This window comes from Chrysemys picta, chromosome 6 (genome assembly GCF_011386835.1).
Source record: "Chrysemys picta bellii isolate R12L10 chromosome 6, ASM1138683v2, whole genome shotgun sequence".
In the NCBI taxonomy this organism is placed as follows: Eukaryota; Metazoa; Chordata; order Testudines; family Emydidae; genus Chrysemys; species Chrysemys picta.
Window position 1 is genome coordinate 126,030,641 of NC_088796.1, and position 26,251 is coordinate 126,056,891.

The following is a 26,251-nucleotide window of genomic DNA, read 5'->3' on the forward strand; positions in this document are numbered from 1 at the left end:
AGTCTGAAGTGGGATTGCTTTACAACCTGGGCACCGTGCCTTACATATTCAGCAGACAGTAGTGACTTTGAGTGCCTCAGGGCTTGGGTGGCCATTTTGAGATGCAGTAAAGAAGACTGACATGCAGAAAGTGCTGAGTATGTTCCCTCGGCAAATCAAGGCCCTTGAAGGTGACCTGCACTGGGCACCTGAGAACTTTCTATCCATAGCCCATCAGCATAGCAGCTGAGAACCTCACAGTCTTCAGTGCATTTATCTTCAGCAGGCCACCGAGGTAATGGTGTTAACCTCATTTTGCAGATGGAGGACTGAGACACAGAGGGACTAAGGGTATGTCTTCACTGCCAGTCGGATCGGCGGGCAGCGATCGATTCAGTGGGGGGGGTCGATTTATCGTATCTAGTCTAGACGCGATAAATCGACCCCCGAGCGCTCTCCCATCGACTCCTGTACTCCAGCGCCGCGAGAGGCGGAGGCGGAGTCAACGGGGGAGCGGGAGTGAAGACACCACGGTAAGTCGATCTAAGTACGTTGACTTCAGCTACGCTATTTACGTAGCTGAAGTTGTGTAAATTAGATTGATCCCCCCTCCCAGTGTAGACCAGGCCTAAGTGACTTGACCAAGGCCACACACACAAAGTCTGTGGCAGAGGAGGGATTTGAATCCAGGTCTTCCAAGTTCTAGGCTCGTGCCCTAACCCAGGGTTTCCCAAACCAGTAAGTTGCGGGACAGGTCTAGATGGGTTGCCTGTTACCGCCCACCCCGCATCACTCCCCACCCCATGCATGCCCATGGGGGGGGGAAGTTTGCCCTGGATCCCCCATTTGAGAGGGTCCCCAAACCAACTGGCATTGTGATCTGGTGCATGGGGCTGCAGTCCCACTCAGGTTTGGCCCGGCTGCCCCTCTGTCATGATGAAGGGGCAGCTGGGCCAAACCTGAGTGGCACTGCAACCCAATGCACCAGGACGCAATGTCTCGAGCAGGGCGCCGGCTGGGTCCAGTGCCATGGGACAGAAGCCACTGCTGCAGGATGAGGCTCTCTCTCCAACTCCTAGCCAGCTGGGGCTGCTGGGAGGGGGCAAAGTTGGGGCAGCGATAGCCAGGGGATTGTGGGGTGCCGAGCAGGGGGCTGGGAAAGGGAAGGGGAGCAGCTCTCCTCACCTTGATGCAGGCAAAGCCTGGGATTGTGTGGCCCCAGCCACATGAGGGACAGTGAAGCGAAGTTGTTAGAGGTGTTACCCTGTGTCTGTGTACCTGAAAATTCCCCCATGACCAGATCTGAGTGCCAGGTCTCTTTGTGCCCACAGGGCAGCATAAAGGGCCCACAATGCAATGGAGAATTGCACCCAGTGTAAGTAGAACTTGCACGGCGGCCAATAGGAATGTTACCCATGTTGGGTCCTGAGGATTGTGTTCCAAGTAACTAGCTAATAAACCCTATTGGTCAAACACTTTTAAAATAAACTTTATAACGTGCTGCCAGGATTCTCGGTGGAAGATAAATTTCAGTGACCATCTGACTGAGCTGACGTGTTAAAATTCCTTACAGTGGAAGTCAAAAGCCTGCAAAGGCACGCTAAGAGCTTCATATCCTCACCATAGGCGAGGCAGCAACTTACCTGATAAAATCCAGCCAGAAAAGTCAAGGCTGTAGCGACTCCAATAGCATAACAGTCTTTCCCACACTCAGTGCTCAACCCCCCCAGGGTAAGGTTGAAGGCGGTTACATTAGAATTGTTGCCGTTCCATTCGTAGCTGTTGCTGATGGCGTCATCATCATCGTTCAGGTCAAACCCTGCCAAGAGCAGCTCTCTGTCCACAACTTGCCCTACCATTAAACTTAACAGGCTGAAAATGCCAACAGACACGTGGCGAGAGGTGCCCATCAGGAAATAAATTATGTTGGCAAAGAATGACGTGTAAAGGCTATAAATAGGCTTCAGACCGGCTAGCAGAGAATATGCTATGGCTTGGGGTACCAAAATGATCCCAATCACCACCCCGGACATAACGTCCCCCCATATGTATTCTCTGCAGTGGTACTTGGGAAGCCATCGTAACACAGGGAAGAAGTCCATGACTATGTTCTTCAGTCTCTTAGTGGTGCAGGAACAGCTCTTCCTCAGTTTGGTTTGGATGATCTGTCTCCCGCCTATCTGGATGTGAACCTTTCTTTCCATTGGAAATGACGGAGAGGGGCCAATATCCATCTTGATAGTTTCTGTTTGACTTTCCATTTTCTGTGCGTTCACTTAATACATCAGTTCCTAAGATGTAAAGAAAGTGCTGGTTAGGTTCCATCTCAGCATGTTGTTGATGATGGCAGGATTTGTGCATTACAGTCCAAGAGGCCCAAAAGTTGAGTATTTCAGCACAAATATTTCTAACTCTAAATATTGACGATGGAAGTTCATTGCTTACTATTCATTATGCTTTTAATAAAGTCTAATTCAATCAGCTACTATAAACATTACCATACGACTTATTGAGTGATCAACCACACAAGACTAGTTAAGAAAACTGAAAAACAAAGTTGTAAAGAACCAACAGCTTAAAAATTATCTGGCAAATATTTAACAATAAATTCACATGAATCAGCTTTGGTCCAGGAAGCAAAAACAGAGCTGAATTAATAACCCTTTTTGATGATAAACAATTCGGTCTCCTCGTCTGAATAATGCCGCACAGTACGTGCCTCCCCATAGAAAAGCCACTTATTGAATGCTGTAATTCAATATAAACTTACAATTTGATATGCTGAATGCTCCCAATGCAGTGGGAGGGGCATTCAGTTTCTAAGAAAGCATTTGACCCTTGTTTTGGAAACAACACGCCTTGTGGTGATCCATAACGTCCAGATGTTCTCTGTCTACAGCAAGAGGGTTCAGTTAACAAAGCATTAAACTCAGCGTTAGAGCGAGTCAGTGTGCTCACCAGCATGCAGTGTCAGGGTGTGAGTTCTGAAGTCTTAAACTTTTTAAGTTTAGAACCTGTAGTCTCCCCAGCCTCGGCTATGCTGCAAAGTGCAGATATCCAGGGCCGGCTCCAGGCACCAGCATTCCAAGCAGGTGCTTGGGGCAGCAATCTGCAAGGGGCGGCAGTCCATGTGTTTTTGCCGCTCCAAGCAGCGTGCTGAATTGCCGCTGCGGATGGCGGGAGCAGTCCGTGTGCCGTTAGGGCGGCACGCGCGTTTCCGCGGCGGTGGCAATTCGGTGGCAGCTTCTATGTTCAGCTGCCCACAGGGGCAATTCGGCGGCTTCTGTCTTCCAGCTGAAGTGGAAACGCGTGTGCCGCCCTAACAGCACACGGACTGCCCCCGCCATCCGCAGTGGCAATTCGGCGCGCTGCTTGGGGCGGCAAAAACAGAGCTGGCCCTGCAGATATCAAGACAGATGGAAAAGTCAAAAAAAGGATGAGGAGGGCGGAAAATACCAAGCAGTTTATGCCAAGTTCCATTCCAGTCTGAGCCAAGCTATGTTTGCAGCGTAATGGCAAATCCTGTCCTCTTCTGCATACATTGGCAAGGGGTAGTAAGGAAGAGAATCATATGAAAAGCAATATATCTATCTATGTGTGTGCAGCTGGTGCTCTTTCCGTGTACGAGCTATGGGCCTCAAGAATAGGTTGTTCATAAGTCGGCAGGTTCAGTAGTGTTGCTGCACACTGCAAAGGATTTTCTGAGTCTAGCTCTTCACCGGCATCACAAGACGCAGGCTAAGATCTCTGCAGTACTTTAGGCCTTGCTAACGTTCTAACGATAAAAAATAATAATCGCAATTAATCGCAAGATTAACAAAAATAGTCATTCTTAATCACAGTTTTAATTTCACTGTTAAACAATCATAGAAAACCAATGGACATTTATTATAAATATTTGTGGATGTTTTTCTACATTTTCAAATATATTGATTTCAATTACAAACACAGAATACAAAGTGTACAGCGCTCTCTTTATATTATTATTTTTATTACAAATATTTGCACTGTAAAAAAGCTAAACAAAAGAAATAGCGTTTTTCAATTCACCTCTGTGAGGGGGTGGGACTCACCACTCTGGTGCCTCCTGCTGGCTGTTGTGGGAATTAGCTCTGCTCGCCAGTACATCTTCTGGCGGTGCCTCGCCACCATCACTTCTGCTCTGGGACCCGTGTCACTCCCAGGACCGCGGTGTCCACTCAGTGACACAGCCCTCCGGCCGTGCCGCACTGTGTGCTTCCCCCTTCTGAGGGAATGTTGCAGTCCGACAGTCCAGCCACTTCCTGAGTGGCGAGTGGGGCTGCGGGGAGGAGAACCCGGGCCCGCCCACTACTCTGGCTCCCGGCCCAGCGACCCTGTAGATGGCGCTGCTTGCAGAGCCCCCTCCGACTCCTCTGTAGATCTTCCTGGGCCATTTCCCCGCAGCCCCAGCACCCTCTTTGCTTGTGGCTCAGAGCCTCAGCCTAGAGATCCCTGCAGCCAGCCAGGAGCTGCCTTTAGCTCCCTGGGTCTCTGCTCGCAGCACTGCTCTGTCCAGGTGCTTGCTGCCTTCAGCCTGCAAGGCAGCCTGTCCTCCCTCCTCAAGCTCCAGGGGGTGACTGAAACTGCTCTATTCCACAGCCCATCTTATATGGGCCAGCCCAGCACTGATTGGTTGCTCCTTGTAGCCCCTCTTTAATTGGCTGCCTCCCTAGGGCTCCATAAACCCCTTATGGACCAGTGTGGGGCAGATGCCCCCATCACAACCTCATCCAAGTACTGTAGTGCAATCTCTTTATCCTGAAAGTGCAACTTAAAAATGTAGAATTATTTTTTTAACATAACTGCACTAAAACTTCAGAGCCTACAGGTCAAAGCACGAAGGGGCATACAAATGTTTAGCCTATCTGGCACATAAATACCTTGCAACACTGGCTACAACAGTGCCATGCGAATGCCCGTTCTCACTTTCAGGCGACATTGTAAATAAGAAGCCGGTAGCATTATCTCCTGCAAATGTAAACAAACTTGGCTGAACAAGAAGTAGGACTATTTGGTTTATCTTTTTTACAGTGCAAATATTTTGTATTCTGTGTTGTAACTGAAATCAATATATTTGAAAATGTAGAAAAATATCCAAAAATATTTATAATACATCTAAATTGGTATTCTATTATTTTTAACAGTGCGACTAAAACTGCAATTAATCACAACTATTTTTTAATCTAGTGAAGTTGTTTTGCATCAATCACTTGTGTTAACTGCGATTAATTGATAGCCCTAGTTCTAACATGTGCATTACCTCTTCAAGGCCATGTCTTGATGGGCCAAACAGGGTATGTTATTCAATTGTCAACTCAGTTCAGTCAGCAAAGCACAATTGAAAAAAAATCCTCATTACACTTGTTAAAGATGGAAATTAACGTGTTTGAAGGCATGATGTCTGGCACTGTTGCAGCCTAGGGAGAGCGTAAATTGGTTGTATTGAATAATCGTTAACTTCTACTAATATAACTCTGTAGATCGGGGTGGGCAAACTTTTTGCCTGAGGGCCACATCGGGGTTGCAAAACTGTATGGAGGGCCGGGTAGGGAAGGCTGTGCCTCCCCAAACAGCCTGGCCCCCGCCCCCTATCCGCCCCCTCTCATTCCTCCCCCCCGACTGCCCCCATCAGAACCCCCGACCCATCCAACCCCCGCTACTCCTTGTCTCCTGACCTCCCCCTCCTGAATCCCCCGCCCCTAACTGCCCCCCTGGGACCCAACCTCCTATCCAACACCCCCCTCCCCCGCTCCCTGTCCCCTGACTGCCCCAACCCCTATCCACACCTCTGCCCCCTGACAGGCCCCCTGGGACTCCCACACCTATCCAACCCCACTCCCTGTCCCCGACAACTCCGCCCCATCCAACTGCCCCCTGTTCCCTGTCCCCTGACTGCCCCCCAGGACCTCCTGCCCCTTATCCAACTCCCCGCTCCCCACCCCCTTACCATGCCGCTCAGAGCACCAGGACTGGCAGCCGTGCCGCCTGGCTGGAGCCAACCCCGCCGCAGCGCTGCCCGGCAGGAGCTCACAGCCCCGCCGCCCAGAGCGCTGGCGGCACGGCGAGCTGAGGCTGCGGGGGAGGGGGGACAGCAGGGGAGGGGCCGGGGGCTAGCCTCCCTGGCCGGGAGCTCAAGGGCCGGGCAGGACGGTTCCACAGGTCCGGATTTGGCCCGCGGGCTGTAGTTTGCCCACCTCTGCTGTAGATGCTTCTGAGTAATCTTTATCGTGCAAGATGATGTAATTTAGCAAACCGATGTTTATTTTCGCTTATAGTACTACCAGTCCTAAATCTGGGCTGCAACCTCCTGTGTACACTAAGCAAAATGTCTCTGGTCAGAATTTCCTTGGAGTAAACCAGTACAAAGATACATTTGAATGGAAGAATGAGAACAAAATAATACCAATTTCATATTTAAGATCATATGATCAAAGTTTACCAATAAGGAAAGAATGAAACAAACAAAGTAGTTGGCTACTAGCAAAGTTCAGTTTTTAAACACGGAGGAAAAGGAATACTTTCGTATGCCTTCTTACCTGAACGAGTGCTGAAAATGCAAGGATTGTACCCAAAGAATGCAAGGCCCATTAGACTTCCACTGACTTCTCACAGCCCAGTGAGCGCAGGCAGCCAGGCAACAAAGAGCACCGTGGCTTTAATCACAAACGAGCGGGCAGTTCCGTTATCAAACTGACACTTTTGATAAGATTACTTAGAAAGACTGAACTGGGATCCGTAAAGTAGACTGAAATGTCAGTGCACTGTTATTGCTAGTCTTCATCTAAGCTAACAATCCAGCTGTTTACTTTAAAATGTTACATTTCCCCCCCAAAATAAAATGGGTGATGATCACCTAAGTGCAGTATGTACAATTATCAGACTGAAGGATAATTACTGTGTTGGCTGTTGGAAGTTAATTTATCTGAGAATCTATTAAGCTGTCTTGAGTACAGATAGTGACTTAGTATTGTTGTTGGAAAACTGGAGGTGTCGCTATTTGCAAAAAGCAGCAATAACTGAATAAACAATAAACAGTGCTGGTTTAACATAGTATCACTAACAATCAGTGGCTTTGTATTTAAATTGGAGGAATGAGGCCATTGTATTGTATAAAATTGAGGCATGTGGTGATTAGACCACTTTGTTCAATTTACTTCATTATTGACTATTAGTTACTGTTTATAAAATCTCCCATAATTTCTGCTAGACTTGATACACCTTGAAGAGTCGTGTAAAGTAAATATGCTGGTTGTAATTCACTTGCTGTGATGTTTGGAGCTAGTGGTTTCAGTCGGTACTAGGCATCACTTACATGCTGTATAATCAAAATATTTCTGATCACTTTAAGGATTGAATGATCGTTTTTAGGATGTAACAAACCCAGTCCAAATAACAGATGTGCTAAATCCCCAGCAAAATATCACTCTGATCATGTACCCTATAATAAAAGGAGTCCCATCTTTGCTATTTGCTCTAAAAGTTGCGTCTGAAACAAAGTACTGCTCTGCTGATATCGTGTATTATGGCTCAATCCTGCTCCCATTTAAGTCACTGGATATTTTTTCACAGGTTTCCTTGGAAGTAAGATCTGCCTTTAAGTGAAGGCAAGGCTTCAGGTCTCTTACTTAAAGAGCCATTTTGTAGAGAGGGCACACAGCTGAAGCAACCATTGTTAAAGGCAACATGTAACTCTGATGCCCTTATAAGTTTCTACTTACATGCTTAGCGTCCAAATGCCGACCTCAGTTACACTGGTGTAGATGCACAGTTGACTGCATTAGAGTCACTCCCGACTTAAACCAATACAGAAAAGCTCAGAATATGGTATACTGTATTTCCTGGGGGTTGAAGATTCTAACCAAGATATTTGGACCCTGCTGCTGCATTCATCCCAAGTATTTAAAAATGTCAAGCCCAAAATTACAATGACCTAAAAAACCAACATTTATACAAATATACATTAGCATTAATAGATGTGTCATCTATTATACATATAATTAACAGTGATAAATAACTTGGGTTCTAATTTTTAGAACTTTTCTCCATAGTCAGGAGGGCAAGAAACTTAATTTTTAAAATAAAAGTTGAGATTCTCGTGATTCCAGAAGCAGTTATTTTAGGGAAGGCTCCAAATACCGTGAGAGTCGGCGACACGGCTGCTCTTTTACCCTTACATTGCTCATTTCTCCTTTGAAGTGCAGTGACTACGCTAGTTTGTGTTGTGGGATAAGGAAATGGCTAGGAACTTAGGTAGCAAGACAAGACCATTCAGGCCAACAAGCCGGCACACCTTTTAAGTGGCCTCAATCAGACCTTCCTTCCTGTCTCTTTACCAAGCCACTGAATTGACAAAAACACGTTGGAAAAGGGGAGACATTCACAAGGCCACGTTCAGCTGGGTTTCCACTGATTGAAATCCTGACAGACAATCCCTGTGATGGGAATGGGGCGGGGGAGGGGGGGGCGCTGTGGCTGTGCAAAGCAACCACAATCTCCTCTTTGTCCGTGCGATGGTTGTGCTGATAGACAGACAATTTATACCTCTCTGCACCAGCCTCTGAATTCGGTCTACAGAATCCTTACTACGATTTGGTGATTGTAGGAACAGGGTAGAATCCTTTTACTGTAAATACGTTGAGCCCTCTAGTGGTGCCCACTCTGTTCTGTTTTAGGAGCTGCCAGAAAGCAGCCAGAGCGGCAGTGTGTAGTTAGACCTGGCATTTGTGAGTATATTTAGTACATGCTGTGACTTGGGACCCAAACTATGACCATGTGGTTTCTTCATGTTTTTGTTCGGTAACGAGCAAGAGACACAGCAGCGATCCTGGCTGCTCCAGTTCAGCAAAGCAGGTAAGCAGGTCCTTAATTTTAAGCACACGTTTAAGTGCTTTGCTGAATCGTGGCCGTTAGTTGTTCTATCACATGAACTATCTTCCAGCTTTGCTGTTGCTATCTTAATGTAGCAGCGCTCCTCTGTTCTCCATGGGGTTTTGGAAGCATCTGTCAGAAATAACATAAGAACGGCCGTACTGGGTCAGACCAAAGGTCCATCCAGCCCAGTATCCTGTCTTCCGACAGTGGCCAATGCCAGGTGCCCCAGAGGGAGTGAACCTAACAGGTAATGATCAAGTGATCTCTCTCCTGCCGTCCATCTCCACCCTCTGACAAACAGAGGCTAGGGACACCATTCCTTAAATCTCTTAAATTAGTACCTTGCAAACAGTATTGTGTGGTCAGCTCCAGCCCTCAGGATCTAAATGCACTTGGTACCAGAGTTGAGTAAAATTTTTGTGACAAACCCATTTGTCAGAACATTGACTGAGCAAAGTTTTGAATGAGCGCAGGCAGAGTTTTGAATGAACCTGTGCTGCCTTGGTTTTTTTGGTTGGAAACCATATGTTCGCTTGTTTTTTATTCCTATTCTAGCAAAACATGGTAGCTTCAATGAATTTCACTTTGAGCTTCAGGATAATTTGATTTTTAAGTCAACGTGAAACTCATAGGTCATAAGCCTACATGGACCAAGGTTGGTAAAATCCCCTACAAACTAAAACCACACATTATTAGTCCAGAGTCATTTTCAGAGTAAAGCGAGATTGCCGTGATCTATGTTTCATTCTAATTAAAATGTTTACAAGTAAAACACTTTTTCTCTTTACTAATGCGGACTCTAAAATCTTAGCCTGGGACGTGGAAGTCAAGTTGGATCTTTCTAGCACGCACATCATCACCAGTAGCCACGACTCAGCTGATGTCTTACTAAAAGTGTAGTTAGTCTAGTTAAAGCGTACACTTCAGGGTGCAGATTTTGCATTGGTAGTTCCTTAACAGCTACAGAGATGATGGGCGAGCCAGAAAAGAATCCGGATAACTCTCCCGTTAGCTGTTATGATTATTTTCTCATGCCCATTACCATAGTATTCATAGATTTTTAAGGCCAGAAGGAAGCTCTCTAATCACCTAGTCTGATCTGTATAACACAGGCCAGAGACAGGACTTGCCTGAATTAATTCCTGTTTGATTAGAGCATATATTTTAGAGAAACATCCAGTCTTGATTTAAACATTTCCAGTGACGGAGAATTCTCACTGTGGAGAATTTGCACCTTATTTCCAGTCTGAATTTCTGTTTCTATCTGAGGTCCCTTGGAAGTGCTGTGAGTAGTCAGGATGGTTCTGCAGTACTAAAAAGAGGCAGACAGTTATTACAGAAAGCTCCCAGGAATCACCTGTCAAAAGTTTGCCATGCAATTGAAGGCAAGGTTGGGATGCCTTCTGTGCTTTGGATATCCAGTCCTCTCAGGATACTGCTTAAACTAACCTGGCCAAAGAGGTCTCCACTGTGCTCATAAAAACGTTCCTAAGAGCAAAAGACCAGGTTGTCCCAAATATTAGGTATTTGAAAAAAAATCCCAGAGGTTGACACCCTTACAGGGTCTTCATACCCAGTCTCACAAACTAAACAATGTGCTGTGGATAGTTTCCTACTATGTGCTCGTATTAGGTGTTTGTTTGCATAATTGTGCTGCCTCCTTAAATAGTTGTGGAGAAACCAAAGTAGATTTTCCAGTCCCCCTCTTCTCATTGAAAACAGGCACTCCAAAAATGACTATGAGGAATATTTTTAAGGAGATCTTATAAATAGTGTCAGCACATCACTGAATCAAACACCCCGCTTTAATGTGACACATTTGAGAGTCAGGTGAGTCTATTGCAGTGATAGTCAGACCTCAGTGGTCCAGGAGCCAAATCAGTGATCAACATTACCCAAAAGAGCCACAGTAGTATGAATTCATTGTTTCATTTACTACAGTACTATTAATGTTTAAACACTATGAGGGGAAATATTTAATTTATATATATAAATAAGTTAATAACTTAGTGCAAATTTATAACTTAATTGGTTAATAGCATAGTAAAAGCATCCCGATTGGTTATTAGCTTAGAGTGGTTAATAATTAAATCACACAGTGTTTTAAATCATGTATTGCCAAGAGCCACAGGAGACACATGAAAAAGCCACTTGTGGCTCATAAGCCGAGTGTGAATATCACAGGTCTATTCATAGAATCATAGAATCTCAGGGTTGGAAGGGACCTCAAGAGGTCATCTAGTCCAACCCCCTGCTCAAAGCAGGACCAATTCCCAACTAAATCATCCCAGCCAGGGCTTTGTCAAGCCTGACCTTAAAAACCTCTAAGGAAGGAGATTCCACCACCTCCCTAGGTAACCTGTTGGTACAGGCTACTTTTAAACAATATCTACCAGCCAACGTCTTAATTCAAGGACTGGGTTTTGCGGTGCAGATGGCTTGTCTATAGATCCCAGCGCATTGACAATATTTTACCACGACTGTTTCCAGCCCTGCTTTATTGACGAGTATAAGGAACATTTATGTAGCATATAAAGTTACCCAGATGAATGACCTGTTTTTTCAAAAGTAACAAAACCCCCTGCTTCCATAGCAGTTGATGGGAGCAGAACTGCTGCCTTGAAAACCACGCCATGAAACATTTCATTCCGAAAAAATTAACTCTTACCTGAATTGTATCATGAGGAGCATTTTCAGTGCACTGCTTCAAACTTGTCCCTTCAGTAAAGTCTTCAGCAAAGCTTTACTCTATGTGCCTAGTGATTAAATGTCATAACTATGCATTCGAGAATCATAAATCTCTCGTCATTCAGGCTATAAAGAGTCCTGTATGCCTTAGTGAAAGTTTAGGAATAAGTGCTGTGCACTCAAAGCAGCGGCGTTTAAATAATGGCTAAGATTATTGATTAACTGCTGATGATCTGAGAATTACGCTGAGCATCGGTCAGAATATCAATGGACTTTGCTCCCTCTTCCTAGTTCAGATTTTTTCTGCTTGGCTGAAGGATGGCTTTTGATTTTGTATATTGGATGAATGGGAATGAAGTGCGAGGCTAGTCCAAGAGCAGATACATCTTGTTAGCATTTAAAAGGGGAGTAGGGATGACTTGCTGATTAAGGTGCAGGATGGGATTCAAGGAGGTCTGGGTTCCATTAGTGGCTTTGCCGTAGACTGCCTGTGTGTGATGTACATTGCCTCAATCGCCTCATTTATAACATGAGGATAGTAAGACTTAGATTGCAGGCTCTTTGGGGCGGGGGCTGCCTCTTTGTTCTGTGTGTGCAGAGCCTAGCACAGTGGAGTTCTGGTCCATGACTGGGCTCCTCGGTGCTAACACAGATCAAATAATAAGACTAATTTACTAATGAGAAGTATCAGAGGGGTAGCCGTGTTAGTCTGGATCTGTAAAAAGCAGCAAAGAGTCCTGTGGCACCTTAAAGACTAACAGAAGTATTGGAGCATAAGCTTTCGTGGGTGAATACCCACTTCGTCAGACGTCTGATGAAGTGGGCATTCACCCACGAAAGCTTATGCTCCAATACATCTGTTAGTCTATAAGGCCTTGGCTACACTTACCCGCAAGTTCGACAGCTGGAAATCGAACTTCTGGGTTCGACTTATCGCGTCTAGTCTGGACGCGATAAGTCGAACCCGGAAGTGCTCGCCGTCGACTGCGGTACTCCAGCTCGCCGAGAGGAGTACCGCGGAGTCGACGGGGGAGCCTGCCTGCCGAGTGTGGACCAAGGTAAGTTTGAACTAATTCGAACTAAGGTACTTCGAACTTCAGCTACGTTATTCACGTAGCTGAAGTTGCGTACCTTAGTTCGAATTAGGGGGGGTAGTGTAGACCAAGCCTAAGGTGCCACAGGACTCTCTGTTGCTTTTTACTAATGGGAGTGTGTGAAGGAGTTTGTTTACCACTGGTGCCACCTGCTGGTCAGATGGGGGCATGAAAGGTCCTCTCCTTTCTGGGCACCCCCTGATGGCAGCTGCTCCAGCCCTACAGTGGTCTGTCTCTGTCATGATTCGGCCCTCTAGCCAGGTCACTCGATTTGTCTGCCCCTTTTGGGGTACATGAAGAATCCAGCAAAGGGGTAGCCCTCTGGATTAGGCGAGGGGCTGTGGGTTTCCCCTTGGGTTGGGGCCTCATGGTGTGGACCTTTCTGTCTTCTAGGCCTTCCCTCAACCGGATTCCCCACACCAGTGTAGTGTGCTGTCTTCAGCATTCCCCGGGGGTTGGCAGGGGAACCCGGACCCACCCTCTGCACAGAATTCCAATCCAGGGCCTGGGGGTAAGCAGCTATGTCCTGCACCCCTAAGTGCTAAAATGCTGCCTCCCTGGATCACTTCCTATCTGTCCCCTCGCTTCCCAGCAGATAAAGTCAGTAAATAACTGCACCCAGAGATAAAGGTTTGTCGCAAGTCTCTCCTTGGTTGGCTTGACCAAGCCGCTATTGCCGGGGCTCAGGAGTTCAGAGTGTAGGTGCCTTCACCTCCACTGTCTGCCAGTTCTTCTGCTCCCTTTTTAAGCTCCTTCTCCAGCCCCTGCCTGTTGTGCAGGTGTGTGGGACCTAGAACAGCTCTTTCACCCATTCCTTCAAAGTGTGGGATTTGTACACCCCATCACAGCGAGGCGAGATTTGGTTTTTAATGTTTATGCCTTGCAAGAAGGATCTCAGCTGGTAGGTACAGAGCAGTAAGACTAAAAAGCCATCTCATTGCCTAGTCAAAGGTGGTGCCTCCCTTCCTAGGCCTGCAAAATCACAGGGGGATGGAAGTAACATTAGTGAGCACTAAATGCAGCCAAGTCCGGCTCTCCTCAGACAGCCCAGGTCAAGAAGGGTTTGGGTTTTTTACGTGAATGAGGGTGCGGAGCGGAGATACATGGATTCTGTCGGTAAAACCATTCAGCTATTACCAGGCACTTGATCATTACCCCTTGTGACATTTCTCATTCTCATTTTCAGTCCAAAAGTTAATGGACTTGTCGACGTTGGAATAATACCATTTCTCCTGCTCTTTTCCTCTAGAACAGGCTTATTAAGGCCAAGCTAGAGTTCTCCAACCCCTTGGACTAGCTCACGGTGTGGACTACATGTTAATAACATTGACTAGTTCATCTTCTCGCCCACTTGCCATCCCAGTATTCCTGAGGTAACGATAGCCATTGATTATCTGAATAATAGAAAAGTATTGATACATTAGCTGCTCTTTAATGCTTTTTTGCCAGTTGGAAACTGTAAGCAGGTGGGTTCTCTCACTAGCCCATGCACCAAAGAAGCATGCTCTCCAGCCACAGGATTTCAGTCCTTTTCTGTAGGCCTTTTGGTTTTATTTCTTCAAAATAAAACTGTTCAACACAAGACCTCTGCTCTAGGGTCTTATCTGCTTCCACAGGATGACACTCTGCAGGCATCTGTCTGGCAGTCTCGTATGATCTTCTTTCCCTTGCCCTCAGGGCTTCCTCCAGGGGCCTGTCTGCTTTCTGCAGCTCTCCACACAACTGAGCTACTTGCTGGCAGTTATGAGGACCAGGTGATCTTCATGTTATCACTTGGGCCCTAGCCTCACAGCCTCAGTGGAGGCAGCTGATTAGACACCGTTGGGGTTAGGCCCACATCCCCTTAAAAAGAGCCCGCCACCATGTGACAGAAACACAGAGGAGAGCCAGCACTGCAGACAGATAGCTCTCTGCAAGCCACCCCCAGCCACTCCATGGACTAACAGCTGGAGAACTGCGGAGGGAGGCCAGATTTTTCAAGTGTCCAGCACCCAGAAACTCCAGTTGTGACACTAAGGCTGGATTCTCAAAAGTGCTTTGGACACAATGTGCTGAGCCCCATTTTGAAAATCTGGCCGCATAAATGTCTAAGTGGAAGCAGATGTCTCTTGACTATCTGGCCAATAATACTGTAGGATCTAGTTTTTCAGCAAGGTGACACAAATTAGAAAAAGGCAGTGGGATGTTCAGCATGAGATGTGTGCAATGCGGCCAGCTCTAGCAGCCATCGGAGGCCTTGGTGGATATACATGCTCTGCTGTTAGAAATCAAACTATCTATGGCTGAGAACTCAGCTAGGCCCTCCTTGAAGTTCTGGCTATCTTAGGAAGCTATATCATATTTTATGCCCATCTGATCTGTTCTCCTTGCTGGGCACGGTGTTTGTAGAGGAAAGGCCTTAACTGCTCAGAGACTAGGCACCACTCCTTGAAATCTGGACAAATCCAAAAGAGTTAATGGCTGTCCTGCTGACTTGGTACAACACTGAGCAAGTCAATTGGCCTTTCTCTGTCGGTTTCCCCATCTATAAAATGGGAATGCCACCTATATCACAGGGGTGGTTGGAGGCTTGTTTGTAAAGTCCTTCAAGATCCTTGGATGTACTACCGAAGTTCAGAATATTAACTATTAAAATGTTAGTTTAACACAGACTTGACAGTGGGGGAAAAACTCTTCATCTGGTTTGCATAAGTGGCAAGGAGGGGTTTAGAACTCAGAAAATTATTCTAGCTAAATGGATTCAAACATGCGTACAGGGAGCCTACATAGCAAATGGCCAACAGTGGTCTGGTCTGGGTTATTTAGTAAGATCCTCTGCCACCAGGTGAGTAGTGGAGAGGTGGAAAGGTACACTGGATGAGTGCTACAGAACTGAGCCTGTGCTGGGTCTCCAGTGTGCACAAGGCATGATCATATAAATACCTTTGCTTCAGTTGATGGCATGCCTTTGGGCACAGTCCTTCGGGCACTTCTGCCATGTAGAAGCCATCCTCAGTACCGGGTCAGCTATCTCACATCCAGTTAGTGTGGACTAACCTGAAACAGAACATTTTAATCCGCAAGTGGAACTGTTTGAACTGTTTCTAGTACAACTGCATGGCTCTCTCAAACGTTCATTGCAAATATTGATTTCAGTCTTAAACTGCATATGACCGTATGCTTACATCATCGCTTGACTTTTATACTACTGATTTATTGCTGTGCTAATGCCCGTATGTTCTGAACTATCACTTAGTTTTACTCTGATAAGGGCACTGGTGCAGCTCGGGAGTGGGAGTACTTTACCTGATGGATTTACGTTCTTCACTGTATTCAGATTTCTATTTATAGTAGATAATAAACTTCTCACCATAATGGCAGCCTAAGTTCTTCCCAGCTTTTACTCACAATATGCATTTAACTCAGCAGTACGTTTTCAAGTCCATCGAGACAGGCCTATTTGACCAATAACTGCTAACCAAATGTACTTATTTGAGGACTGTTTTATTGTGGTATAAATCACGGGTTCTCAACCCTTTTCTTTGAGGCACCTCCAACATGCTATAAACGCTCCAGGGCCCTGCGAGGCTGGGGCTCGGGGCTTCAGCCACGGAGTGGGGAGCTTGGGGCTCCGGACTTCAGCCACCAGGCTGGGTGGGGGGGGGGGGGAAGCCTTGGGGCTTCAGCCACCATGCTCAGGTCTTCTGCCTTGCAGAGTGCCAGGGCTCAGGGCTCCTGCAGGGGCACCAGGGCTTGTGGCTCTGGGTTTCAGCCCCGTGACTCCAGGCTTCAGGCTTCAGCCTAGTGAAGGCACCGCAGCACGTGACATGTGTGTGATGGAGCCTCTTTCTTGGAAACAGCTTGACTGTTTTTGCTGAAATATGCCAAAATTCAGCCTGGGACAAAGGGCAAGCAGGGAAAAGTTCATCCCAAATGGTTAAAGTTTGGAAAAGTAAGCCATTGAAAACAGTCTGATGATGGAAAGTATTAGATAACCTTGATCATAGACATTCTTGTCTGCTATAGTTCAGTATGATCTTGGTATAAATAATGGCTAAACATTAACTGCTGGCAACCCCAAAATTATATTGAGCTAAGTCAGAATATTGTTGAATTTAAAATCACTTTCCCAATTTGAATTTAGCTGTCGCTGCTTTGGGCAAGGATGGCTTTGGATTTTGAAAGGTAGATGAACGTGATCAAAATTCTTATGTAGTCACTCATGTGCTGTCTGAGACGAACTCAAGTCCTCATTCACTAGGGTAGCAGGGTTTGGAAGTGCTGCGGAGGAATCATATCTGGGGAACGGGAAGGGATGCCAAGTGGCTCCAGGTCTCTACAACATGAAAGTATGGAAGAGGGGAGCTGAAGGGGGCCAAAGAAAAGCAACTCAGACTGGGAAAATCCAGTTCCAAGATGGGTGGTTTCACCTGAGTGCTGTTAAGTTGAAACATCAGGGTTTCATTCCAAGACCCCGTTCTCAGAAGCTTACACTGTTCTGAAATTTCTCATTCTTCCAAGCCCCAAATGGTATTTCTTACTATTGGGGAGTGGAGGGGAGAAGTCAGTTCATCCATATCTAAACTATCAGAGCATGAATAAAGGGTTTCCTATGCACCGAACATTGCTCCAACTTTTTCTTGACCATCAGGTATTTCAAAACCTGCTTAATCTTTAACAGTTCTAACTTGGTGAGCATGCAGCCTTCAGAGACCTGGCTGAAATGTTAAATGCTTAAACTGAACCATAACCAAGGAGCTCAATAGTCACTTGAGGCAAGATTTCCCCTTGTGCAGAAGGCTAGCAGAGGTCTAGGGCAGGCTCTACTTTAGGCACATCTGTGACAGATCAAGCAGGACTTCAGAAGTGCATTAGCCTCTGCACAAAGAGGAATAACAAGCTTACAGTTTGTGGGCAATACACTACTTGTCAATCTAGCGTTTACAGTACACAACGATACAGTGCTCTGCTATATGCACCTGTAAACTCCATACCTGGAACATTCAAGTGCATTGAATTATTGAAATGTGAAGTGGAGCAGGCAGGCATTCATATAAACACATTAACCGCTATTTAAATCACATTTCACATTCAAGCAAACATATTACGCGCACTAGTTATTAACTATAATATTTATGTTGATGATACTCAACTGTACATAACTTTAATTACTTTCCTTGTTCACTCCGTCTCTGCCTCTCATGCACAAGGAAACATATGGTTTAGTATTAGCTTCCTTCAGTTAAATGTCTCAAAGATTCAGCTGTGACGACTTTAAGTAGCCTACAAGTACTTATGTAAGTGTATCCCAGCCACCTGAAATATTGACTCCCCTAATTAAAGTTCATATATGAAATGTTCTCCAGTCTGGGGACCTAGATGGAAAGGCCTGCTCCTTGTTAACGGTCAGAGGCAGCTCTTCTGAAAGTATTTTTCCCTTACCGAGCACAGCCTCCAAAAATGCACCACTTTCCTGCTTCAGTGTCAATAGGGTCCCTCAAATCAAGAGAAGCTAAAGTGCACTGTGAAAAGTGATTAAACCACCTACGTCTCCGCACTGCCAGAGTCACTGTGGCAAGAGTGGTCTTTCCTGAGCATCTCACGGGTAAAGGCTCTAGACAACAACTGAGCCAAACAGAGTCACAGAATCTGAAGTCTCGAGCTCCAGATAGAACTTCAGTATCTGAAGTTCAGATCAGACCCACCTCTGAGTGCCTTCCTGCTGCAGGAAGCTCCGAAGCAGACATGCCAAACCTGCGGGAAAAAATGCAGAAATTGGGCTTGGTTTTGGCTTAACTGGCTTGTGAGTTGTTTGTTGGCTAGTTTTTGGCTTGTAGCTTGTTGCTTCTTTTTTTTTATTGGCTCCCGGCAAGCAGGGTCAAGGTGTGGAGAGAGTCGGGATGCACAGTGGACCTATCACAGTCCCAGATTGCACGCCGGGGGGGGGTCTAGTCACAGAGAATGATGGGGTTCTTAGGGATTGGCTTGTTTTAGCCTTGTTTTGAAATGGGATTAGCTTGATTTTTGCCTTATTGTGAAAGTGGGGAGCTTATTTACTGTGTGAAAGTTGGCATGTGAAAGTTGGCTCCAAAGGTTCCTGCAGCTGGAGGAGGCTTGTGGACATGCATCAGATCTTCCCCTGCTGCTGGGAACTCCTAGCTACGAGTCCCGGCTGCCAGAAAAGGGACCCCCACAGTTAGAACACTATGAAATTTCAGATGTAAACATTAACTTGACCAATTAAAAAACCCTCTGGCCAAACTCCTGCAATTAAGGTTGTCCTGCAATCTTAATTTTCTTGTGCATACGCTCAGCTACGTGATGTCATACTATTTACTGTACAGGACCCCTGCTCCATTTGCAAGCTACGTTAAATTGAAAACTGTATGGGGTACTTGTCAGGTAAATGAACTGGCACAGAGATTAAAGTATCTAAACACTTGAATTAGGTTGTTTTAAGATGAGTTTTTTACGAGGCTCATAAGGGCTGAGAGAGCATAAGCTAGTTGGCCTGACAGCCTCCCTAACAGACGTAGCTTGGTGTGAGCCTACTCTCATTGCCTGCGGCAAGAGCTGCACAACGTGCACGTGTAGCATTAGCAATACTGCTGTATTCTTCAATTACTAAGATATTAGTGAATGCACAGGAATCTGAACTTTTTACTTATATATATATATAAAAAGTTCAGCCTTTTAAAAATGTAGCGAAGCACCCGTTCCTCTCTGTGATACACACACATAAGTTGGAACAACTGAAACCCATTTTTGAGCTGAGTGCAAGTTATCTAAATATTTTGTTCATCAACTAATCAATTAGTTTTCTCGGGATCTTAGTAATTGAAAAAGGTAAATTATATAGATAGATATATAAAATGAAGAATTGGGGCCCTTTTCAGCACCCAGGGTAGCTGCTGTGAAATACTACATGGGAACCAAAAGTTTGGAGTGAAAGTGCTATCTCCACTGTAATGACAGAGTCGCTAGCCGAATCTGCAGGACAGAAATGCCACGAATTGAGTCAGAATGGAAATAATGACTCTCTGACAACGGTTGAAAGTTTGGTTTGAAGTGAAGTTCTCTCACGTCAAATCTGTGTTTTATAGACTGTGGAACGTAATGCAGAGGATTTGTATTATAGCGCTGATTTTTAAGAGGCTTCCGCTGTTTTTACCTTTATAGTAGAACCTCACTAAACACTTCATAATCTGCACAAAACCAGTCCCCTCACCTCTCAACTAAGAGGCTATACTGAGCTGCCATATCACTAAGGCATGCACTTTACAAATTACCCTAGAGCATTTATTGTTTACCTTTTTGTTACTGCTCATTGCCAAATTTCAGTAAGTTGCAGTAGACCTCAGGCATTAATGTGAATTAGTGAGGTTCTGTTGTATAATTTTTGTTTTTTCTAACAGGGTACAAATGGGCAAATCAAATGTGAGAGGCCATGTAAAGGTTACCTGTACAGGTCATGGTAAAAGGAAAAAGTTGAAGGTATAAAACAGACTCCAGACAGGTGCAGGAAAGGCAAGTAGATCGTTATATGCAAAGTAGGCATTGTGGAAACAGTAGAGCTGGAAAACTTAGCCGCGTTACCATAAATCTTTACTCATTCACTTGTGAGCTAGGCTGTTAATATTTCATAGTATTGTTAGTTTGTCAGTTGTCCCTTGAGAGATTCCTAAGTGTGTTTCTCACTGAGAAGTTTGTATGTTTCTCCGTACACTTTGAAAAAATAAGATGCAAAGTAGTTAATAATCTCAAATTAAAAATGAAACAATCAGTGAATTAATGAAAAACTTAAAATCCGATCTTTCAAAGGGTTCTACAGGAGAAAAACCTTACAGCATCTGAAGTTCTGTTGGATGTGAGGATCTGCCTAAGCAGATGTTTGCAGGATTAGGCCGTTACACTGCATATGGCAAAAACACCTTTTAAAGATCTCTAGGTTTCTAACTACTTGAGGTACAACAGTTAGTAAGCTTTTCAACAAAACATACGTTTTGGAATTATACATTGATTTCAGCTAAAATTGACAAGTCAAATATTATAAAACTATCACTTACCAAAGGATAAAATTATATGAAAGATATAGAAGTTATTAAATGCAATACTACATAGTCTCATATGTTAATAAAACAAAAAAAAATTAAGTTTATACAGTACCATTCAGAGTCCATTACTCAGAAAATGAGATGCTAGGCTGTTTCATTTAATGCTGCATACTCAGTTCAGTAGCCACTTTAAAAGGGAATTTCAATAACCATTTTCACGGGCATGTTTAAAAATGCCGAGCTAAACGGAGAAGTTCAATAGCACAAAGGCAGTTAGACATCCAACTCAGTCTGGCAGCCGTAGTTGGGCACCCTAGCTACCATTTGTGCCTTTGAAAAAAATCTCCTTCTTAGTCTTTTGTCAGGGATGTATTGTTTTCCAGGGAGTGTATTCATGCAGAAAGCATATGTTACATCAGAATGTTGTTGGCAAGGTTAGTATAAAAATCACATTTAGCATTTTCTTGTAATCATGCATTGTAGAGACGTAGTTAGGCATCATATTCCCTAAATCAAATCTGATACTAGAAAAGTGTTAGCTCAGTAAATGCAGCGAGAGGACAGTGAATGTGCATAGCTTGAAATGCTACCCTAGATTTGTAGTGAAAAACTGTCAGAAGCTTTTGTTGCCGTGAAATCGCTCCTCCTATCATATGATAATATATCTTTGTAAAAAGAGGGGTGGAATCATGACTCTCTTTGTGACATGCTTGTATCCAAATGATCTGTGCTTAAATGGCCTGATTTGAAATGTGAATGTATCCGGTTATGAAAAGACCTTATACTGTAGACTAAACTGCTTCTTTTCTTAGCCTGTTTCCCCTTCCAAATCTTGAATTTGCTTTGTACGCTCTCTGTAAAAAATGACTAACAACATTTTCCTGGCAAAGAAACTCACCTCAGCACAGGGAGCTACTGATGCTTTGTCTCTGTCTCCCTCCCACCACAGCGCACCATTGCCGAGGGAAGGACGGAGGAGACGGAAGCAGGCTGAGTGAAAAGTGGTGAATCATAGGCCGTATCTTATCTGCTTGAAAGCTTGCATTGTTTGCTCACATTTCTGTATCTCTCCTGTATCCTGCTAAATGTACCCATATCATGGTGATTTATGACTTGAGGGACATAGTAAAGGTCAGTAATGCGGCTTTCAAAGGGGAATAAACGGTGTGACATGCGATATGTTAATGAACGTTGGCTTCAGTTTTAGCTTATTAAGAAAGACCTTGGCTCAATGCCCAACTTTCAGATGGTTTATGGAAAAGGCAGGAGCTTTGAAGAAGGAGTAGTAGTTCTGCTTTTTTAAGGGGCACCCTCACTTGTTTCTAAAATGCAAAAGATTTGTTCTGCTCCTTTGTTTCACACGTATCATGCTGGCCATTTGTATGGATAGATGAACTGTGACAAGCCATAGCAACAGGGAGGCTGAACATGGGATCACCGTATAGCATGTCTTGCACCTACCATCCGCAGGGCCGGCTCTGGCTTTTTTGCCGCCCCAGGCAAAAAAGCCTCCGGCCGCCCCCCCGTCCCCCCCAGCACGGCAGGGGAGGGCGGTGAGCCCCGGCCGGGGCTCCGCTCTCCCCGGCGGCCGGGGGGAGGGCACCGGGGGGAGGGTGGCCGGAGCCCTGGGAGGAGGGTGGAGTGCCCGGCCGGGGCTATGCTCTCCCCGGCGGGCAGCTCCGGCCGGGGGGAAGGCGGAGTGCCCGGCCGGGGGGAGGGCAGCGAGCCCCAGCCGGGGCTCCGCTCTCCCTGGTGGCCAGAGAGCCAGGGGGAGGGCGGCGAGCCTGGCCGTAGTCCTGCTCTCCCCAGCGGCCAGAGCCGGAGCGCCGCACCGCGCCGCCCCCCTCCAGGTGCCGCCCCAAGCACAAGCTTGGTGGGCTGGTGCCTGGAGCCAGCCCTGACCATCCGCATCATGTCCCTTGTTCATTGCTGCGTTAGCTCATTCTGTCAGTAACGGGGCCTAGTTATACGCAGCCAAGGCCCCATTCTGCCCTCTCATACAGGCACAGCTTTCACTGACGTCTGTGACAGGGTGCCTGCGTATCTGAGCTCCAAAAGTTCTGCTGGGTGTTAAACATCTAACTTTTTCTTCCAAATTCAGGTGAATGAAGGTGTTAAGTCTTCAGTTGACAACTGAAATTACTTCCTCAGAGTCTGATCCATACTTAGTGTTAATGGAAAAAAATCAGAAGATGATTTACTGGGGTTGGGTTGTTTTCAGTACAAGTACAGTACTACGTAGGCTTGCGATTATATTTAAGACTAGAGGTTAAGGGAAAATCCTATCTGCAGAAGAACCGAGAAACAGCACAAACTGTGCAATTCCTGTAGCCAAGTGGTCATCATGGAGTTAACTGAGTTACCCAGAATACTAGGGGATGGACCCATGCTCTTACCCCTCCCTATTTCAGATTTTGTCAGGGGGAATTTCTACCCCCTCCCCCCCTCTACACACACACACACACACACACACTTTGTGATGTGGCTAGATAAAGCAGGAAGTTCCCAGCCTGCAGTCCTGTCAGTTGATAAAGTGGACAGGGCTCAGAGAAATGTCACAGGAATGATTAAAGAATTAGAAAACATGCCTTGTAGTGATAGACTCAAAGAGTTCAATCTATTTAGCTTAACAAAGAGAAGGTTAAGTGGTGACTTGATCAAAGTACAGAAGAATCTACACGGGGAACAAATACGCCATGTAACAATGGGCTCTTCAGTCTAGCAGAGACAGGTATAACAGACCCATATGGCTGGAAGTTGAAGCTAGACAAGTTCAGTCTGGAAATAAGATGTGCATTTTTAACAATGCGAGTAGTTAACCACTGGAACAGTTTACCAAGAGTTGCGGTAAATTCTTCATCACTGACAATTTTAAAATCAAGATTGGGTGGTTTTCTAAAAAATCTGCTCTAGGAATGACTTTGAGGAAGTACAGGGGGTGGTCACCGCGGTCCCTTCTGGCCTGGGAATCTGAGGAGTGTTATTTTTGTTGCACTGAGTGATCCCTTTACAAAAGTTCCTCTGTGCACTGAGGAAGGGTCAGGACTCAGGAGCCCACACAGAGGTTCTGCACTGCTCCACAGGCAATCCCAGGTGCCACGATTCATGGGGATTTTGGAGGAGGGGCAAGGCCTGTGGATCTGCTACTGCTCAAACAGTGTCAGCTGGTGCCCAGAATAACTGGCATGTAGCAGCAGAGATGACAAGCAACGTGTGCAGCCGTCCTGGTGCCAGTGCGTGCAACTCCTTTGAGTGCGGATGAGCTGCACTTGCGGTCAGCAGTTCAGAACGGAATCCTTTACCCATTAAATAAACCCTTTCCCCCTTTCATTGCATACTGTTACTCATTAATACCGTCGCTTCCTTAAATCTACTCCGCAGCACTTTTTCGTGCCCACCTAGAGCTGAAGGAGTTGTCGCCTTACAAGGCACATGGAACAAAAACAGCCCTCTAAAGCGTGGGCGTTGATAAGATGCTGCGCCCATTCCAGGCTCTGGGGACCAGTTCCCCAAGGCACGGAGTTCCTTGGGATTTACCGTCAACGGGAGTTTTGAGTGCTCAGCCCTCTTGGAGCCAACAAGAGATTAGTAACAGCCTGAACTTTAAACCTGCCCAAGTTCACTCGTAATAGCAACCAAAAACAGAGTTAGGGACTTGGAAGGCAATCAGCAGCCCTAATGGAAAAAATAAACATATTAACTCAGTCTCTGCAGAGCTCTTGACCTTCCTCCTGAAATTCAGCAGGCAGAGAACCCAGGGTTTTCCTATCCCACATGCCTCTGGTAACGCCCTCCAGACTTGGATAATGTGCTTTCTCTGCTAAGGTGACCGAGACTGGCAAACTCAGCAGCAGAAGAGGTTGAGCGGGAATGGGATATTATGCTCTCAAATCCTTTCAGTGAACACTCCAAGAAGCACCCGCTCCAACAATTCTGCAAAGACGCAGACTCATAACCTGTTACCTTCTGCTAGTCTCCAGGTTGTTTGGAGATATAATATTAGGTGTCTCACTCCCAGTGGAATAGACACTGTTTGGGATTCCTGCAGTTTCCACAAAAGCATCATGACTTGACAAAGAACTGATCAATTCCTTGGGATGCCAGCTACAATGATGTCAAGTATCAGGGGGTAGCTGTGTTAGTCTCTATCCACAAAAATAAGAAGGAGTCTGGTGGCACCTTAAAGACTAACAGATTTATTTGGGCATAAGCTTTCATGGGTAAAAAACCTCACTTCAAGCGTATGCCCAAATAAATCCGTTAGTCTTTAAGGTGCTACCGGACTCCTTGTTGTTTTTGTAGCTACAATGATGTTCTTCAAGACCATTCTGTGACAGAGCATTTATTAACCTGCATATTAATGTTTTATCAAAACTGCAGCCATTGCAAAGTGTCCCCGGGTTTGAGGACAGTAGTGTTATTTCATTGAGGGTGAGAAAGATAGAGCTCAGGCCATAGTACCATGATAAATGGGACAAAAAAGATGAGAAGCAGGTGTCGTTTCTGCACAACCACACAACAAGTGTTGACACTTAAAGGGCCAGATTGTGAGGATGAAGTACTCTCACTGACAACTAACTGCTTATTAATGGGAGTGGGTTAGGGTGACCAGACGTCCCGATTTTATCGGGACTGTCCCGATATTTACTTGTTTGTCCCGCGTCCCGACCGATGTTTGGTCGGGACACTGGACAAAGAAGCAATTTCTGCCCTCCACTCCGGCTCGTGCCCCCCTCCCCGCCCCGACTCCACCCCTCCTTCCCCGATTGGATAGCTCCCCTGGCCCCGCCTCTTCCCCACGCACACCGCTTGCCCGCTGATCAGCTGTATGGCGGCGGCGCAAGCGCTGGAGGGAGGCCGGACACCAGCGTGTGTGGCGCGGCCGCCATGAAGATTAAGAGAGTGGTGCGGTGCAGCAGCTGCGCCTGGAGGCCAGCGGAGGAGGGATGTGTGGAGGGGGCATGGAAGGAGGGGGGTCGGGCAGTTGCTCCGAGTCTGCGCCTCTCTCTTGGCGCGGCGGCTGTGGGGGGTCTGGGGTGCGGGCGCTGTAACCCGAAACCTCCCACCCGTGAGTGGAGCGGAGGCGGCGGGGGAAGAAGGAAGCGGCTCGGCTCGGCAGTCCCACACACACCAAGGGGGGAGCGCTCCCCCCAAGCGTTTATTCACTGGAGCTTATGGCAGCTACAGGGTGGGGAAGGGGGGGTCTGTGCCTCCTTTGCGGGGCTCTCTCGGCCCCGGGTGGGTTCTCGCTGCCCCCTGCTCCTGCGGTCTTCCCGACCCCACCCCCCGGGACTTTGCCTCCTGCACCAGCCTTTGAGTGCAGAGGCGGGACAAGCCCGTGCCGGGAGGGAGGCTGGTTTTTAGGGCAGAGGAGCAGCCGAGCGCTGCATCTCTGATTGCAGAGCCGGGGGGCAGCCAGCGGCTCCAGAGGGTTGGGGCGGGGGCGGGGCTCTGGCAGCTTTAGTTTTTTTTTGCTCCGCCCCCCCCCCACCCCCCCCCCCCCCCGCGTCCCGATATTTCGTCTTTGGTATCTGGTCACCCTAGAGTGGGTTGCCCTAATCTGCC

At 46.3% G+C, this 26,251-nt stretch overlaps 2 protein-coding genes across 7 annotated transcripts in view; one reads left to right on the plus strand and one right to left on the minus strand.

Annotated features, from left to right (window-relative positions):
- IDUA (alpha-L-iduronidase) overlaps positions 1 to 26,251 on the plus strand; it is a 73,271-nt gene that overhangs the window by 13,785 nt on the left and 33,235 nt on the right. The window contains exon 1 of one of the 3 annotated variants that reach the window (XM_042845372.2): positions 21,676 to 21,817. The exons of the other annotated variants lie outside the window; for them this stretch is intronic. The gene's annotated coding sequence lies outside the window, so the exon portion shown is untranslated. Of the gene's footprint in view, positions 1 to 21,675; positions 21,818 to 26,251 lie in introns of those variants that run through there. 3 annotated transcript variants of the gene reach the window in all.
- The window catches only part of SLC26A1 (solute carrier family 26 member 1), a 63,481-nt gene that overhangs the window by 5,644 nt on the left and 31,586 nt on the right, over positions 1 to 26,251 (minus strand). Inside the window, exons 1-3 of one of the 4 annotated variants that reach the window (XM_065549788.1) lie at positions 21,585 to 21,693; positions 15,576 to 15,689; positions 1,623 to 2,270 (exon numbers count right to left, since the gene is read on the minus strand). In XM_065549788.1, coding sequence (XP_065405860.1) covers positions 1,623 to 2,240 — 618 coding nt within the window. In that variant the 5' untranslated portion in view covers positions 2,241 to 2,270; positions 15,576 to 15,689; positions 21,585 to 21,693. Of the gene's footprint in view, positions 1 to 1,622; positions 2,271 to 7,718; positions 7,743 to 11,539; positions 11,680 to 15,575; positions 15,690 to 21,584; positions 21,694 to 26,251 lie in introns of those variants that run through there. The other 3 variants (XM_024110767.3, XM_005308972.4, XM_042845371.2) reach the window with 3 other exon arrangements.